Genomic DNA, 15,136 nt, shown 5'->3' with positions numbered 1-15,136 from the left:
GGGTTCGGATTGGAGGCTGCTCGGACTCTGGAGTTTTCGGAACCGGCGTTATGGACTCTTTGGTCCTTCAGATCAATTAACCGATCAGTTCGAGTCAACATGGACTTTAAACCCGCAGTCTTAACTTTGTTTGTGTGATTTTAATCATATTTCTGTCCTGTCAGCGTCCGGGGCCAGTCAGTGTCAGTGGGCCCCATATGGGCCCCATATGGGCCCCAGAACCCAACTTAAACAATATTCACACCCATTAACTTTCCACATGTTGTTACATTTAATATTTACTCTTTTATTGGGATTTCATGCGACGAGACGCTCAGATAGATGGATGGAGAACATCTACAGGTTCTCCTCACTAGGATTCAGGTCTGGACTTTGACTAGACCATTTTAATCAGTTTTGATCTGAACCATCCCAGAATATCTGTGGCTGCTTGTGTTTCTTTAGTCTTCATGATTCTGGTTGTTTTTACAGAACCAGAACATCTGCAGTCAGACTCAGGGAACCGGATCCGTTCTGGTTTTATTGAGCCATCGGGCCGTGAGGTTTGTCTTGGAAATGGATGATTCCTCCATTTATTCAGTGTTGAGTCTCACATCAGAAACTTTACTGATTAGAACTTCCTAAAATACAGAATAATAATTTCATTTTAAAATCAAACTTATTTCTATCATTTGATCTTAAAACAACTTTAAGATTTAAGCAGTTTTAGCCCGGCTAATGCTAAAGCGCTACACTAACAAGGTTCTCAGTGAAACATTTTCAAAGTAGCAGAAGAGCTAAAGCTGAAGGCACAAATTAGCTCTGCTGTTAGCGCATTAGCGGACTGAAGTCTAAAGTCATGTTGGTGCTGATTTTCTGTCTTTGGGTCATTTTCCAACTCTGGACCCAGAAATACACGACCGGTTCCTAAACTTTAAATTTAGAATTAGATCTGAAGGATCTTGTTTTTTCTCATCATAATTTAAATTATTTTCTGTAGAGACACAAGAGGCTGTAATGTTTGATCTGAACAGATTTTAAAATGTTTTTCATTGTTTTCTGATGATGATAAAACGGCAAATGTTTAAAATATTTAATCAGAAGTTCAATCTGCCTCCATCACAAGAATCTGAGCTTCATGTCATCTGTCATGGAGGAATGTCTCCACACACACACACACACACCCACACACACACACACACACACACACACACACACACACACACACACACACACACATACATACATCAGTGCAGAGGAATTCAGTGTTTCCCAACCTCCTACACAAATTATTGCTGCAATCCTGTGAGAACCTGCGGCGGGGAGACATGGACCGTGAAGCTGAGAGTCGGATCAGAACCAGAACATTAATGATGTCTCAGATCGGATCAGGTGGTTCTGTTTCCAGTGTGAGGTGATGTAGCAACACTGAAACACGCTGAGCGTCGGGTCAAAAGGTCGTTAAAATGTCGACATGCGTGTGGAAATTATGAAGCACCACAGCATGACTCCTCCTCCTCCGTACTGTAACGGTGAGCTGTAACCTTTGTTCTCATCAATAAATGTATCAGAGCGAAGGACAGATAACTTCATCAAATATTTATTAAAAATTCAAATAATTCCTGTTCCTGAGGATTTATAGAATATTAATGTAATCAGAGCAGCTAATGCTAATGTGCTACACTACCATTGTAGCACTTTATCTACAATGCTAAACGCATTGAAGCTTTAGCATTGTAGCTAAACTCTTTAGCTAAACTCTTTAGCTAAACTCTTTAGCTAAACTCTTTAGCTAAACGGTTTAGCTAAACGGTTTAGCTAAATGGTTTAGCTAAATGGTTTAGCCCTTACTGAAAGGGATAAACCCTTAGTGGCATGGCTAAAGGGCTTTTAATGGATGCTAATGCTAAAGTGGTACACTAGCATTGTATTTAGTGGATGCTAATGCTAAAGTATTCAGTCTTCGGACTCCAAGTCGACAAAAACAAGCAGATTTATGGATGAAGCTGCTTCACCATCGGTCTGGATTCGGACCCAAAGAAATCTGGAAAATCCTGAAAACTTCATTTAATGTGAGTCTGAACAGCTTTAAGTCCTTTAAACATGTTTTTTTTTATCCCAGTCAAACCTTTCTGTTGCTGTTCAGAACCGAGCTGCAGCCGGCCCGGTTCTGGAGGCTGAACAAAGAGACTTATTGTTCTGGATTCCTCAGACCCAAGCGGGTCACGGGTCAGCAGAGACTGACGGTTCCAGGCGTGTTGAGATACGAAGTTAAACCTTTAACCCAGAATGAAGGAGCAGGAAACTGAGGTCAGTTATGTTCCAGACATTTAATCTCACAGATTCATAAACTTTGATCAGATTCTGCAGATTCCTGTCGTCATGGCGTCCAGAACCAAATGGGATGCAGTGAAAGAGCGAGTAACCAGAGGTTCTGAAGACGACCCGGACGGATCGCTGGAGGCCAACCTGGAGAACGCCGACCCGGAGCTGTGCGTCCGCCTGCTGCAGGTAGGAACCATCCGCCTGGTCACCGTGGGAACGACCTCCTGCAGGCGGCGATGCTCCAGTTAACGATTAATCAGTTTCTAAATTAGTTGATAATCGATTCGTCGTTTCAGCCGCAGTAGTCCTGATGAGCTCAGCGTGTCGCCTGCAGGTTCCCACCGTGGTGAACTACTCGGGTCTGCGGCGCCGCCTGGAGAAGAGCGACGAGTCGTGGATGGTCCAGTTCCTGGAGCTGCAGGGTTTGGACCTGCTGATGGCGGCGCTGGAGCGGCTGTCGGGCCGCGGCTGCGCCCGCATCCCCGACGCGCTGCTGCAGCTCACCTGCGTGTCGTGCATCCGCAGCGTCATGAACTCGTCCGCCGGACTCAACTTCATCCTGGACAACGAGGAGGGATACATCCGGACCCTGACCCAGGGTGGGTACCGCCGCCCGGTTCTGCCAACTGCGGCTTGGTCACCATGACAACCGGCTGCTGTGGCGCTTCAGAAATGAAGCTCTGCAGCATTTCTGCCCTCATGTTGATCCAGCAGAGGATCCATGCATTCTTCTGGTTCTGGTTCTGGTTCTGGTTCTGGTCCCGGTCCGGTCCAGTTTGTTCCCAGCATGAACCTTTTCCTGGTTCCTGAAGCAGGAAGTAGGAGGCAGGAAGTGGCTGTGAAACCAGCTGTTGGATAAAACCTGAGGAAAGTTTCTCCTTATTGTTCTGATCTGGTTTAAAGTTTCCATCTTCTCTCGTCCTTCCACCAAACTTTCCATACATTCTGACACAGAGGGATGATTCGCTCTCCCTGTGTTGAATAATTGGTTCTGTTGGATGAAGGGAAACGAATCGAGACCTGAGAGCTCAGGAGTGAACTTGGCAGAATGTTGAAATATTAATGGCGTCGTTACCGTAAACATTTCATAATCGTGTTTTGAAAAACTTCAGATGTGATGAATTTAGAGACGGAGCTACAGAAGAGTTTGGTGTAAAGTGGGTCAGAAAACCGTTTAGGACAGAAACCGGACTGTTTGGTTCAAACACAAAAACAACAACTGATTGTAACCAGTGGAGATTTTTATGATTGTAGAACTTGAATGTTCAGATGCTGTAACTGATTGACGATTTATTCCTCTAATTTGATCGTTTCTCTGCCAACTGGTTGGTGCTCGACGTGGGACCGACCCGGCAGCGGCCTGCTGGCGGATGTTGGTCCTGCTGGACCGAGCCGCTGCTCTCTGACCTCCTGTCCATCTGTCCGTCTGTCTGACCTCCTGTCCTCCTGTCCATCTGACCTCCTGTCCGTCTGTCCGTCTGTCTGTCTGTCCTCCTGCAGCTCTGGACACGTCCAACGTGATGGTGAAGATGCAGGTGTTTGAGCTGCTGGCGGCCCTCGCGCTCTTTGACCCCCAGGGTTGCCATCTGACCCTGGACGCCTTCCAGAACTACAAGGTTCGCCCACCTGCTTCCTCTGCATCCAGTCTGATTAACTTGGTTCTGGTTCTGGATCCAACTGATATTTCTGCCCTAAACGTCTCACAACATCAGTAACTAACTTCAACCTCCTTCACACGTATCAAAGTTTTACAGGCAAAAATGAACAGCAATAATTAGATTTATTTATCTTGTTATAAGAGTAAAAACATGGGAGTTAATTCATCAGCCATATTTTAACTGTTACTCATTAATCTAATATTTACTTAGTGAGGTAAAGATTTAGTCTGAAGCTAAATATTTAGTTTACCAGCTCATATTTAAACGTTTAGCTCCAAGCTAAATGGCTCCAAGGTTCCTTACTAAGTATTTTAGAACCTACCCATTTAGATCCAGACAAGAAGCTACTGGTGAGAAGGTATTTTAATGGAAAGTTGAGTGGAAGGATAAACGTTGGCAGTAATGTTGCCGTTTTTGGAGGATTTCTGTTGGGTCGTTGGTTTTATAGCATGCAGTGCTGGTGTTTTGGGTTGTTTTGGTTCTGATTCAGTGGTTTGGGTCTGACGTGTTGGTGTCTCCGTCTGCAGACTCTGAAGAAGCAGCAGTATCGCTTCAGCGTCATCATGAACGAACTGCAGGCCACTGACTGCGTCCCCTACATGGTCTCCATGATGGCCGCCATCAACGTCCTCATCCTGGGACAGGAAGACCTGCGCAAGAGACACCGACTGAGACACGAGTTCATCGGTACGATGCCTCAGATGGTGCAGCGCCCCCACAGGCCAGGAGGGGAACAGGCTGCCTGTAGATGCAGAACAAGCTCAGACATTTCAAACAGTTGAGGGAAATTCTCCGGTCATCAGGTTCAGCCAAGTTTTAAATTGATGGATCCATCTGGGTCGTGTTCTGCTCTCTGTGAGTAGATGTGAGTTCATGTCTCAGCAGGTTTAGACTCATTCTGCGTTTTTCTGTCCTTGCAGCTGCAGCAGCTGATCAGAGATCCTCCAGATGTTCTCCGGTTCACAGTTTTCTCTGCTCTTTCGCTGAGCTCAGATTTCAACAGTAAAAAACGGACGAGCAAATCTTCAACCAAAACAAACAGGAACATTTGAGTTTGAAACATAAAACATTTTACATAAAAAGAGAAATTTTTCTTTCACCATCTGCAGTTAAATCTGACCAAAACTTTATTTGTTCTTGGTCAGTTAAAATTACCAAAATTATTTCTGTTTGTTAAAAGACAGAAAACCTAGCAAAACCGTTTCTATAAAGATTTTTTTTACAATAATGGAAGTCAGAAGTTTATATTGGTCAGCTTCACGGATTATTGTCTATTTTTAAACATAATCACTGTTGTATGATGGAGATTATTCAGGTAATGCGATCCTTCATGTTTGTGTTTCTATCAGTTTTTTCAAAATAAAAAGTTTACTCCTGTAAAAAGATTTACAACATTCATATTTAAGCACAAATGTCTGATATTTATATCTGTAACTGTGGAAAAAAATTCATAAAAGGCAAAAAACCTCCTGGAATTAAAGTTGATGAGTTTAAACTGTGCAGAAGAACCGGACCGTTGGGAACCGGAACGGTTCGAATTCAAACGATGCCCATCGCTGTCCGGTCCGCTCACTGCTAACCGGACTGCTGGAGCGTTTTGTTCCGGTCCAGAGGCGTTGGACGTGTTGGACTCTGATCTCTGAGTCTCACCATGACTCTCGCTGTGTTTCAGGGCTGCAGCTGCTGGATCTGCTCCCCAAGCTGAGGTAAATGTTTCTGCATGGCTTCCAGAACCAGAGACCGGCGGCTTGGTGACGTCTCTGTGTCTGTCTGCAGAGAGACGGAGGACATGGACCTCAACATCCAGTGCGATGCGTTCGAAGACTGCATGGCGGACGACGAGGAGGAGATGGAGAGACTGTACGGCGGCATCGACATGAGCAACCACCAGGAAGTCTTCAGTTCGCTCTTCACCAAGGTCAGTCCGCTCCTCTTCCTCACCTCCACAAACAACAACATTCATCTTCAGAAACCTCAACAAAATTTCTCCAGGAACCACAGAGAGGTCCTTCAAAATAAGAGCATGAATAAACCTCTGAATGTTTGAAGAATTCTCAACAGTTCATAATAAAACTTTATTGATCTGAAAGTAAATTAGCAAATTTATCAACAAAATAATTTACTGGGAGCTCAATGTTTTCAAAATGAGCTAAAGTGCTAAGCTAAATGTTAGCTCTGCTATTAGCAGAAACCTGCCCAACTTGTTAGCATTAGCTAACTGCTAAATAGCTGCCAAATGTAGCATTAGCAGAGCTAATTTCTGTGATCAGTGCTAGCGTTGCTAACTTTTCAGCTAGCGGTTCTGATCATTGCTGAGGTAAGAACTGGGTTCTGTCTCCCCGTCCTCTCCATGCTCTCCAGGTGTCCAGCTGTCCGTCCTCCGTCCAGCTGCTGTCCATCCTGCAGGCCTTGTCCATGCTGGACCCAAAGAGAAACGACATCTGGTCGGCTCTGGAGACGCTGACCGATCGAGCCACGCTGCTGGCCCAGAACAGTGAGTCCGGTTTCAGGTTCTGGTCCAGAGGGATCACTGTCTGTGTGTGTTTGCTGTCATCAGTGATGTAATTGGATGTGAGCGTTTCTGAATCTGTTTCCAGCTGATTTAGGCCCTGGTGATTCGCTGCTGGATAGGCTCCTCCCCCCGAAACATCTGTCATCCAATAAGAAGGTCCGAACGGTGGACAGGGCGGTGCAGACCCCTCCTGGCCAATTGGAGCCGTTAGCAGAGAAACAGGCTCCGCCCCCTGCAGCCGGTTGTCCTCCCCCCCCTCCCCCTCCTCCTCCTCCTCCTCCTCCTCCTCCATCTTTACCAGGCATTGGAGCTCCGCCTCCACCACCTCCACCACTGCCAGGCACTGGACCTCCACCGCCTCCACCTTTACCTGGCATGGGGATCCCACCGCCTCCACCAATGGAAATGATCGCCGCTCATTCAGTCCAGACTTTAGGCAGCGCCTACTCTAGCCCCGCCCACCACTCAAGCCCCACCCCCTGCCCCACCCTGCGGATGAAGAAGCTGAACTGGCAGAAACTCCCATCCAGGGTGGTAACCGGTGAGCTAGCGGACGTTCTCCCGCCTTAACTCTGTTTGGACCCGGTCAGGTTCTGGACTCTTCGTCTGTCCGCAGATCATCAGTCTCTCTGGACGTCGTCGTCGTCAGAATCGGTGGAACCAGATTACTGCAGCATCGAGCAGCTCTTCAGTCTGCCTCCAACTGAAACCAAAACCAGAACCAAGACCAGAACGGAGTCCAAAGAGGTGGAGAATGTCGGTTCAGGGATTCTGTGGTGCTGAAGACATCGTTTGACCCGTTGTCCGTCTGTCGTCTCCTTGTCCACAGGTTTCCTTCATTGACCCCAAGAAAAGCCTGAACCTCAACATCTTCCTGAAGCAGTTCAGATGGTGAGGCGCCCAGCCAATCGGAACGCTGCTCTGTGGTCGCACTTCCTGCTTTTCAGTGTTTGATCGATTCTTCTGCTCCGTTTCTGCTGAAGTTCCCATGAGGAGTTTGTCTCTCTGATCCAGAACGGAGACCGATCCAAGTTCGATGTGGAAATCCTCAAACAGCTGATCAAGCTGCTTCCAGAGAAACACGAGGTCAGAGTTCAACAGGCGCCTAGCGCGATACCTCACGCCAATAACAGAACCAATCGCTGGCTTGTCGCTCGTTGCCTTTTTGGAAAAAATTTGCTACATTTGTGTAAAAGTTTCTTGATTTACTTTGGGGGAAAAAAAGCAAGAAGTTTCTTGCTAGTCTCTTTGTCGCCAGTTGCTTTTTGACAATTGGTCGTTAACACGCCCCTCTGGGTTTATTGGCTCCGCCCACTTCAGAGGAAGCTTTCAGATTTGGTCAGGGGGCGGGGCTTAACGTTCACCTGTCTCTTACCTGACCTGCAGCTGTTCCACCTTTAATGTCCCTCAACTTGTTGTTTGATGTCTCACCTGTCCGCCGCAGATAGAAAACCTGAAGTCCCACCAGGAAGACGGAGACAAGATGGCGTCAGTGGATCAGTTTTACCTGCAGCTGCTGAACGTGCCCAGGTAAGAGGACAGCGCCACCTGTCTGCTGAAGTCATGATTCACCTGCACGCCTTTGTCCTGCTGATGACTCTGTGTGTGTGTGTGTGTGTGTGTGTGTGTGTGTGTGTGTGTGTGTGTGTGTGTGTGTGTGTGTGTGTGTGTGTGTGTGTGTGTGTGTGTGTGTGTGTGTGTGTGCAGCTACGCGCTGCGGATCGAGTGCATGCTGCTGTGTGAGGAGAGCAGCTGTGTGTTGGAGACTCTGAAACCCAAAGCTGAACTTCTGGACCGGGCCTGCCAAAGTCTGTATTCACAGAATCTACACACAAAACAAAACCTGAAAACACCTGAAGAAGAGTTCTCCACAGCCACACAGTTAGAGATTTGGCGCCCCCTGGTGTTCAAGTGAACAACCAGAGTTCAGATTCATACAGGAAGAAACTCTTTAGTAACATTTCAGCAAATGTAGGAGCTGATCTTTAGTAAATTATTCCTTAAAACTGGTGAAAAAGTATTAGATAAATTCACTTATAACAAGATATTTTCCCGTGTTGTAAGTGAAATAGTCAGCCAGTGGAACTAAAACATTTTCATCAATTTTAGGGAATTATTGACGAAAAACAAGAAGTGGTTTTTAGAAATGAGACCAAAACGCTTGGAGGATTTTATGTTTTCAGGTGTATTTAAGATGATTATTTTGCCAGGAGGTTTTGCTTCATTCCTCTGTGTGGTGCGTTCAGGTGTCAGGGAGAGCTCCCGGCTGCCCAGCTTCTGCAAACTCATCCTCAGCGTCGGGAACTTCCTCAACTACGTAACCGCTTCCTGTTTCCGTAACGATGACTGAATCCAGCCGAACCATCTGCTGTAATCTGCTGTCATTCAATCTGTTTTGCTTCAGGGAACTCACACTGGGAACGCCGACGGCTTTAAAATCAGCACTTTGCTCCGATTGACTGAAACTAAAGCCAACAAATCCAGGATCACGCTGCTGCACCACATCCTGGAGGTACAGGCAGGGGGCGCTCTGCTCATGCTGGACCAGATTACATAACCTGAGACTTTAATCTGACCCCAGAAGGTGGAGGAGGACCATCCTGACCTGCTCAGCCTGCCTGATGACCTGCAGATCTGTGAAAAGGCTTCTGGGTAAACGGACTAACTCACCTCCACTCTGATTTATTCACTTTAAAGAAATGACTTTCCATTTCAAACGGAGGTCTTTATGTGTCATTGTGATCCTGGGAGATCTGTGTAAAAATAAATTAACGTGTAACAAACGGACAAAATGAGACACAAATTCACTCCTTTAGTGAACAAACTAAACGAGTGTTAATGATGTAAAAACTGTTTGTTCATGGCAGCAGCACTAAATCATTTGTATAGAAAACTGTATTACTATCAACTTATGTTGCAAATGATCAATCTAGTTATCAATGTAGATAATTATGTAGGCAGTTTATCTATCTAGGTAGCCAGTTATACATCTAGTTATCTATGTAGCTAGCTGGCTAGCAGATGGTGCTGGGCTGAAAACACTGAGTACCCCTGAACTCTGAATGAACTCTGAATGAACTCTGAACTCTGAACTCTGAATGAACTCTGAACTCTGAATGAACTCTGAACTCTGAACTCTCCCGTTGTGCTGGTTGCAGAGTGAACATGGAGTCCATCCAGTCTGAATACTCCTCTCTGTCCAAGCGGCTCAGAAGCTCTGAGAAGAAAGTTTCCTCTTCCTCTGAGGACATAAAGCAGCAGTACCTGTCTACCATCCAGGTGAGTCTTCAGGCTCCGCCTCCTCCTCGTCGCCTCGCCTCACTCGCATCGTGATCATTTTCCTTTTTCTCCAGGAGAGCCTCCAGGTGTGTGAGCATCTGCAGAAGGTCATGACCTCTGTGGAGGACAGGAGGCGGGACCTGGCCGACTACCTGTGCGAAGACGTCGGGACCTTCTCCCTGGACGACCTCTTTGGGACCATCAAGACCTTCAGAGGGCTGTTCCTCAAAGCCCTCAAGGTGAGCAGCCAATCACAGTTGGTTATGACATCATCAGGATGACATCATCACAAAACAAAACATCCGGGTCGTTTTCACCTGACAGGAGAACGAAAACTGGAGAGAGCTGGAGAAGAAGAGGAAGAAGAGAGAGGAGGAGAAGAACCTCAAAGGAGACTCTGACAGGATGGGTGAGTCCCGCCTTCAGCGGCGCCTCGACCAATCAGAGAAGAGGGCGTGGCTGCAGGTGACATATGCTCGTCTTGCAGGCAGGAGGGAGGTGAACCAGCAGGACGAAGGCTGCATCATCGACAACCTGATGGCCGAGATCCGGAAGGGCCACGCCCTGAAGAAGACCAGAACTCCGTCCCGCAGGGCCAGCAGGGGGCAGCGCCGGGGGCCACCTCCTGTTTCTGCAGACACGGTGCACGGTATGGTTTACATCCCAAAATGTCACGCATGCGAACAACGATGGAAAATGATGGAGGGAGAAAATCCAATTATTTTCCATCCATAGCGGCGCTGCTGCAGTAAAACCGTTAACTGAATGAAACCAGCAGGTGAAGGTGAGATTCAGAGCCACAGCGGAAAATAACCAGAAAAACCCTTAAAGAATAACTCAAACTAATCCACAGACCTGTTTCCATAGCAACTGACTGACAACAGCTCCACTGATGCATCAGGATTCAACAACAAAAAACAAGCAAACATTTGCTGCGTTAAATGATTGTTTTCTGGTTTTATGTTTGTTCTGCGATTATTAATGAGGTCGCTGCGGTAGACTAGCTACGGCTGCTATTAGCTAAGCTAACAGCACTGCTTGATTAGCTGATTGAAACTCTACAGATGATCTGTAGAGTCGGTGTCTGGGTCACCGTTTGCGCTAACAGTCAGCTAAACTCTGACGTCCTGTTGGATCTTCAGCTGTAGTTCTGATCCCGTTGCTGTGTTTCAGCGCGTCCCGGGGCCATACGGAGGTCAAAGGCCGTTGAGGACACCGACTCCCCTCTTTCCAGCCAATCACAGAAGACATCTGGAATGACTCCAATCCAGGAAGTCCCGCCCTCCCATCCAGAAAGTTCCAGCCAATCAAAGAAGCCGTTGGAGGCGGTCCAAACTCCTGCCACTTCCGACCAATCTGCGACGGCCTCCCCCTCTGGAGGGAGTCCTGATGCCGGGTCAGCAGAACCACCAAAGAACCAGAACCCACAAACACCTGCAGCCGTTCCTGCAGAGGAGACCAGGCGCAGGCGTCGGGAGTCTTTGGAGGACTCGGATCTGGAAACCCAAGGTTCCTCAGGACAGAAAGGAGTCCAGCCCGGCGCAGCGCGTCCAGCACCAAGCAGAGACCGGAGCAGCCTGAGCGTGGCGGATGGGTTGGACTTTGAGTACATCACCTCGTCAGAAGTGAGAGGAATCAGACCGGACAGCGACGAAAGTCCCAGCAGGAGAACGGACAAGATCCGTCCAAAAGGTACAGAAACGTCCGAGCAGCGGAGATGAGCTCGTTTGACGGACAGAAGTGTTTCTGCCCTGTTGGCATGGCAACCGACACAACCTTAATCTATAACAGTAGTTTTTACCTGCTGTGTAAGTGTCTCCCCCTGCTGGTGAAGACTGGAGCCGTTCCAACTGTAGCAACAGCCTTGGTCTGCAGAGACGGAGACTCCTGCTTCTAAACTTTAGAAAGAAATTTGTTAGACTTGACTTGGACTCGCAGTCAGAAGACCTGCGGTTAGCGGCAGTTTTTGAGCCGCTAACCGCAGGTCAAATCCCAACTGGTGGCAACTTCCGCTAATCGTACTGGAGCTCATTTTTAGCACACTTAGCACACTTAGCTTACCCCCAAGCTGACGTAGCTTAGTAAAACATCAAACTAATTTATTTTTAAGTATTTCCATCCATAGAAGAAGTCAGATCCCTCCCCTCCCTATTGCTGCTTTAGCTAGCATCACAGCTTGACTTTATGTCATTAAGTCCTGATTATTGCCATGGCAACTCCATGTTTATGTTTACATGCCTCTGAATTTTATTGTTCATGTTATTGTATCAATATCTTAAGACGTCGGGACGAACCCAGAGGATGTGGGTCTGGTTTCCTCCTGGGTCTGAACCCGGCCGCCCCCCACCCGAGGTAGAACCCGACTCAGACAGAACCTGTTCGCTTTAATCCCAAATAATCCCAGCAGTGATTCTACGTCTCTGCGTGTCGCCTCCAGTTCTTTCTGAATCGGGTTTGACGACCAAACATCAACGCATGTCAGAGGTTCTCCTCTCAGCCAATCAGCTGCTTCGTAACGAATGTTAGAAAATCTGCAGAATAAATCTGAGATGAAGATCAGACTAACACTAAATCCTTTAGTGTCTGATTAAAGACCAGAGGCCTCGTGTACAAAGACTGCTGGGAAACCAGCGGTGGCCCCAGAGGGACAATTTAGGACCAATTCCTGAAAACATTTTCTAGAAGAAATTAATCTCTAAATTAAAAACGCTTTACATTTCTGAGTTTCACGGTTGTGTTCATCCACAAACCGACCAATCAGATCGTCCCTCTTTGTTGCAGGACTCCGCGGCTCCATCAGATCCCAAAGCCCCAGGCAGAAGAAAGGATGCGTTGTACAGTGAGGTGAGTCCAGGTGTGTGATGTCATTGGTTATGACATCATCATACAGGTGTTTAATTTTCTACGTTGACATTTTCCGTTTCAAACTCCTTCCTGTCTGCGTTCAGGGAATAACATCTGAATGTTGTCATGACTTATTGTGTTTCTTCTTCTGTGGTTCCAGGTGAGCGGAGGAGGACCAGTCTCCATGGCAACAGGATTGCTTCCAGGAAAGAGATCTGAAATGGAATAAAAACTGTAACTGGAGAGCAGAGAGTAGTTTTCTGTGTAGGTTACCTGAGCAGCAAGGTGAGCGGATGTGGGCGGAGCCTCCGATTTGCTCTGGTTTCATTGGTTGAAGATCTGATGTCAGATCAGGGGATTCTGGGTAAAATCAGCCAGTGAAAGGTGATGAAATGTGGAAGTCTCCATTTCCTGTTACAGCATTTAACTTCCTGTCCTGCAGCCTGTCACAATAAAACTCCTGACAGTTTGTTACATCTGCAGGATTTTCAAATTCCTTTGGATTTTTACGCTAAAAGGACACAAAAATAAATATTAAATTTGTTGAAACAGTAAATAAATATTTATATAATCTTTGCATTAAATTTGTCTCCATGTCTTTCTTATTAATTAATTAAATTTCCTGGAATCAAGATTTGGATACGTATTAAAGGTTAGGGTAACTCTAAATCTGTTTTATTTTCTAATAGTTAAAATTTACCTTACTAATGTAACTTCACTTTAAATCAAAAAATAAATATAATTCTTTATGAATTTATGTATTTCTGTATCATATTTTTGTAATAAAATTAATTAAAAATACCAGATTTATCAGTTTTATAGATTTTATTTGACTTTTTATGTTTTAAGCATCTTATTTGATTTGATGATATAATTTTAGCCACATTTATTTCTGAATATTTTTTTCATCCTACATGTATTTATTTGTGCATCATATCCTTATATGAACATTTATTTTATGTTTTATAGATGCATATTTTGCTTTTAATTTCAATATTACTTAATGAAGTGACATTTATTTATGAAAATGTTAAGATGTTGCAAATATAAATGTCTGGAATTAAATAAAAACAATCAATTACTGTGTCAAGATTATCACTAATTGATTTTACAAAAAATATTAAGAACTTTAAAATAAAAATTCAGAAACTAATGATGGGGAGATAAATAATTAATATGACTGAAAACTGAGGAACAAATTAATAAATGTGTTTTTTTACCGTGAGGTCATTTTGGATAGAAAATATTTACTTGTTTTTTGTCTTGTATGGCAGCGCCTGGTCCTTCATGTTTATTCATGTTCTTTCATTTCTTCCCCAGTTTTAAAATAATTATTAAACTAGTTGAACAGATTTAGATTTCCGGGCCTGGGCCGGACAGTTCGGCCGCCCAGGGCCGCGTCCAGCCTCCCGCCGCCTCTGGTCGGACCTGCCGGACCTTCAGGAGCTGAAACTCAGCAGGTTGTGACGTGTCGCTTCAGTTTCTATGACATCATCACCATCAACAAGCTGCGTCCTCCTGTCAACAGGGAGGTGACGTAATGCGGAACTGAGCTTCGCTGACGAGTCACGTGACTCAGTTTCACTGATAGTAATGAAGATATCGATAGTTTTATTGATGGAGACGTTTCTCCCTCTGTCCTGTTGAACGAGATGCGGGACGTAAATTAGAGCGCCGAGTGTAGAGACCGGAAGTCTGGCCGCCTTCACAATAAGAGCACAGATAAAGTGTCATGCCGGAGTGATCCATTCACAGCGACCTGAAGCACAAACAATCTATAAGCTTTACTCTGTTTTTCTTTTTCTTTCTTTTTTCAAACGGAAACGTTGAAAATAAATAAATAAACTTCAGTTTTAAGTGTAGGAGCTCCTCTTTCAGTCTGCAGGACAATTAAACACATAATATGGAAAAAATATTGAAAGACATAAAAGCATGTCAATGAAATAATTTGCAAACTAAGAAACGTGACTAAATAATCAAAATCAGATGTATAAAATATTTCGCTACTGTGTTTTAGTGCTTAAATTCAATAATGTCATGTTCCGTGTTTCTTTGTATTTATTTTGAGTTTCTGTGTCTCTGAGTCTCCGTGTTGTTCTGTCTCCCCTTGATTGTTTCCCAGGTGTGTCTTGTTTCCTTGATTCCCCTCTGTGTCCATTCGTGTCCATTCGTGTCCATTCGTGTCTCCTGTTTGCTACCAGTGTTGAGCCATTAGCTTCCTCTCAGTTGTGCTGCCAGGCTTTTGGACTTTGGATTTGTTTTCATTATTAAAATCTTCATTTTCTCATATCTACCTGGATCCTCAGCGTCTGCCTCACCACCTCCAACACCCGCACTTTATGATAAATAATATTTAGAAGAATTTTAATTAATGAGTTACAACAACTTTTAATTTCCCGTTGGGATCATATTCCAATTAAATTTTGTATTTCCATCCATCCATTTTCTGTTCACCCTTCGTCCCTAATGGGGTCAGGAGGGTTGCTGGTTCCAATCCCCAGCTAACGTTCCGGGCGAGAGGCGGGGTCACGGGGTCACC

The 15,136-nt window shown here is 45.4% G+C and overlaps 2 protein-coding genes across 2 annotated transcripts; both read left to right on the top strand.

Annotated features, from left to right (window-relative positions):
• Positions 1-412: 412 nt before the first annotated feature.
• Positions 413-5,672, top strand: LOC122825607 (inverted formin-2-like). Its single transcript, XM_044107072.1, has 6 exons — positions 413-542; positions 2,341-2,490; positions 2,639-2,903; positions 3,805-3,920; positions 4,490-4,649; positions 5,635-5,672. Exons 1-6 carry the CDS (start codon positions 450-452, stop codon positions 5,670-5,672), a joined length of 822 nt encoding a protein of 273 aa, XP_043963007.1. The 5' UTR covers positions 413-449.
• LOC122825606 (inverted formin-2-like) lies at positions 5,457-12,840 on the top strand. The gene is made up of 19 exons (XM_044107071.1): positions 5,457-5,668; positions 5,739-5,880; positions 6,324-6,456; positions 6,560-7,015; positions 7,091-7,221; positions 7,304-7,365; positions 7,458-7,560; positions 7,919-8,004; positions 8,182-8,282; positions 8,721-8,791; positions 8,879-8,986; positions 9,056-9,126; positions 9,633-9,753; positions 9,828-9,992; positions 10,078-10,162; positions 10,241-10,402; positions 10,927-11,445; positions 12,535-12,597; positions 12,758-12,840. The coding sequence occupies exons 2-18, from the start codon at positions 5,752-5,754 to the stop codon at positions 12,594-12,596; spliced, it is 2,565 nt and encodes an 854-aa protein (XP_043963006.1). The 5' UTR covers positions 5,457-5,668; positions 5,739-5,751; the 3' UTR covers position 12,597; positions 12,758-12,840.
• Positions 12,841-15,136: the final 2,296 nt, after the last annotated feature.

The sequence above is a fragment of the Gambusia affinis genome, linkage group LG22, assembly GCF_019740435.1.
Source record: "Gambusia affinis linkage group LG22, SWU_Gaff_1.0, whole genome shotgun sequence".
Taxonomy (NCBI): Eukaryota; Metazoa; Chordata; class Actinopteri; order Cyprinodontiformes; family Poeciliidae; genus Gambusia; species Gambusia affinis.
This window is presented reverse-complemented; position numbering and strand designations above follow the sequence as displayed.

What these genes read in the sequence shown, in the direction of transcription:
- LOC122825606 (XM_044107071.1), top strand. Translation starts at nt 5,752, where the DNA reads ATGGACCTCAACATCCAGTGCGATGCGTTCGAAGACTGCATGGCGGAC. An exon ending in TGCTGCACCACATCCTGGAG is followed by an intron (nt 8,987 to 9,055) that starts GTACAGGCAGGG and finishes ATCTGACCCCAG; the next exon opens with AAGGTGGAGGAGGACCATCC. An exon ending in GGACAAGATCCGTCCAAAAG is followed by an intron (nt 11,446 to 12,534) that starts GTACAGAAACGT and finishes TCTTTGTTGCAG; the next exon opens with GACTCCGCGGCTCCATCAGA.
- LOC122825607 (XM_044107072.1), top strand. Translation starts at nt 450, where the DNA reads ATGATTCTGGTTGTTTTTACAGAACCAGAACATCTGCAGTCAGACTCA. An exon ending in TGTGCGTCCGCCTGCTGCAG is followed by an intron (nt 2,491 to 2,638) that starts GTAGGAACCATC and finishes TGTCGCCTGCAG; the next exon opens with GTTCCCACCGTGGTGAACTA. An exon ending in CATCCGGACCCTGACCCAGG is followed by an intron (nt 2,904 to 3,804) that starts GTGGGTACCGCC and finishes GTCCTCCTGCAG; the next exon opens with CTCTGGACACGTCCAACGTG.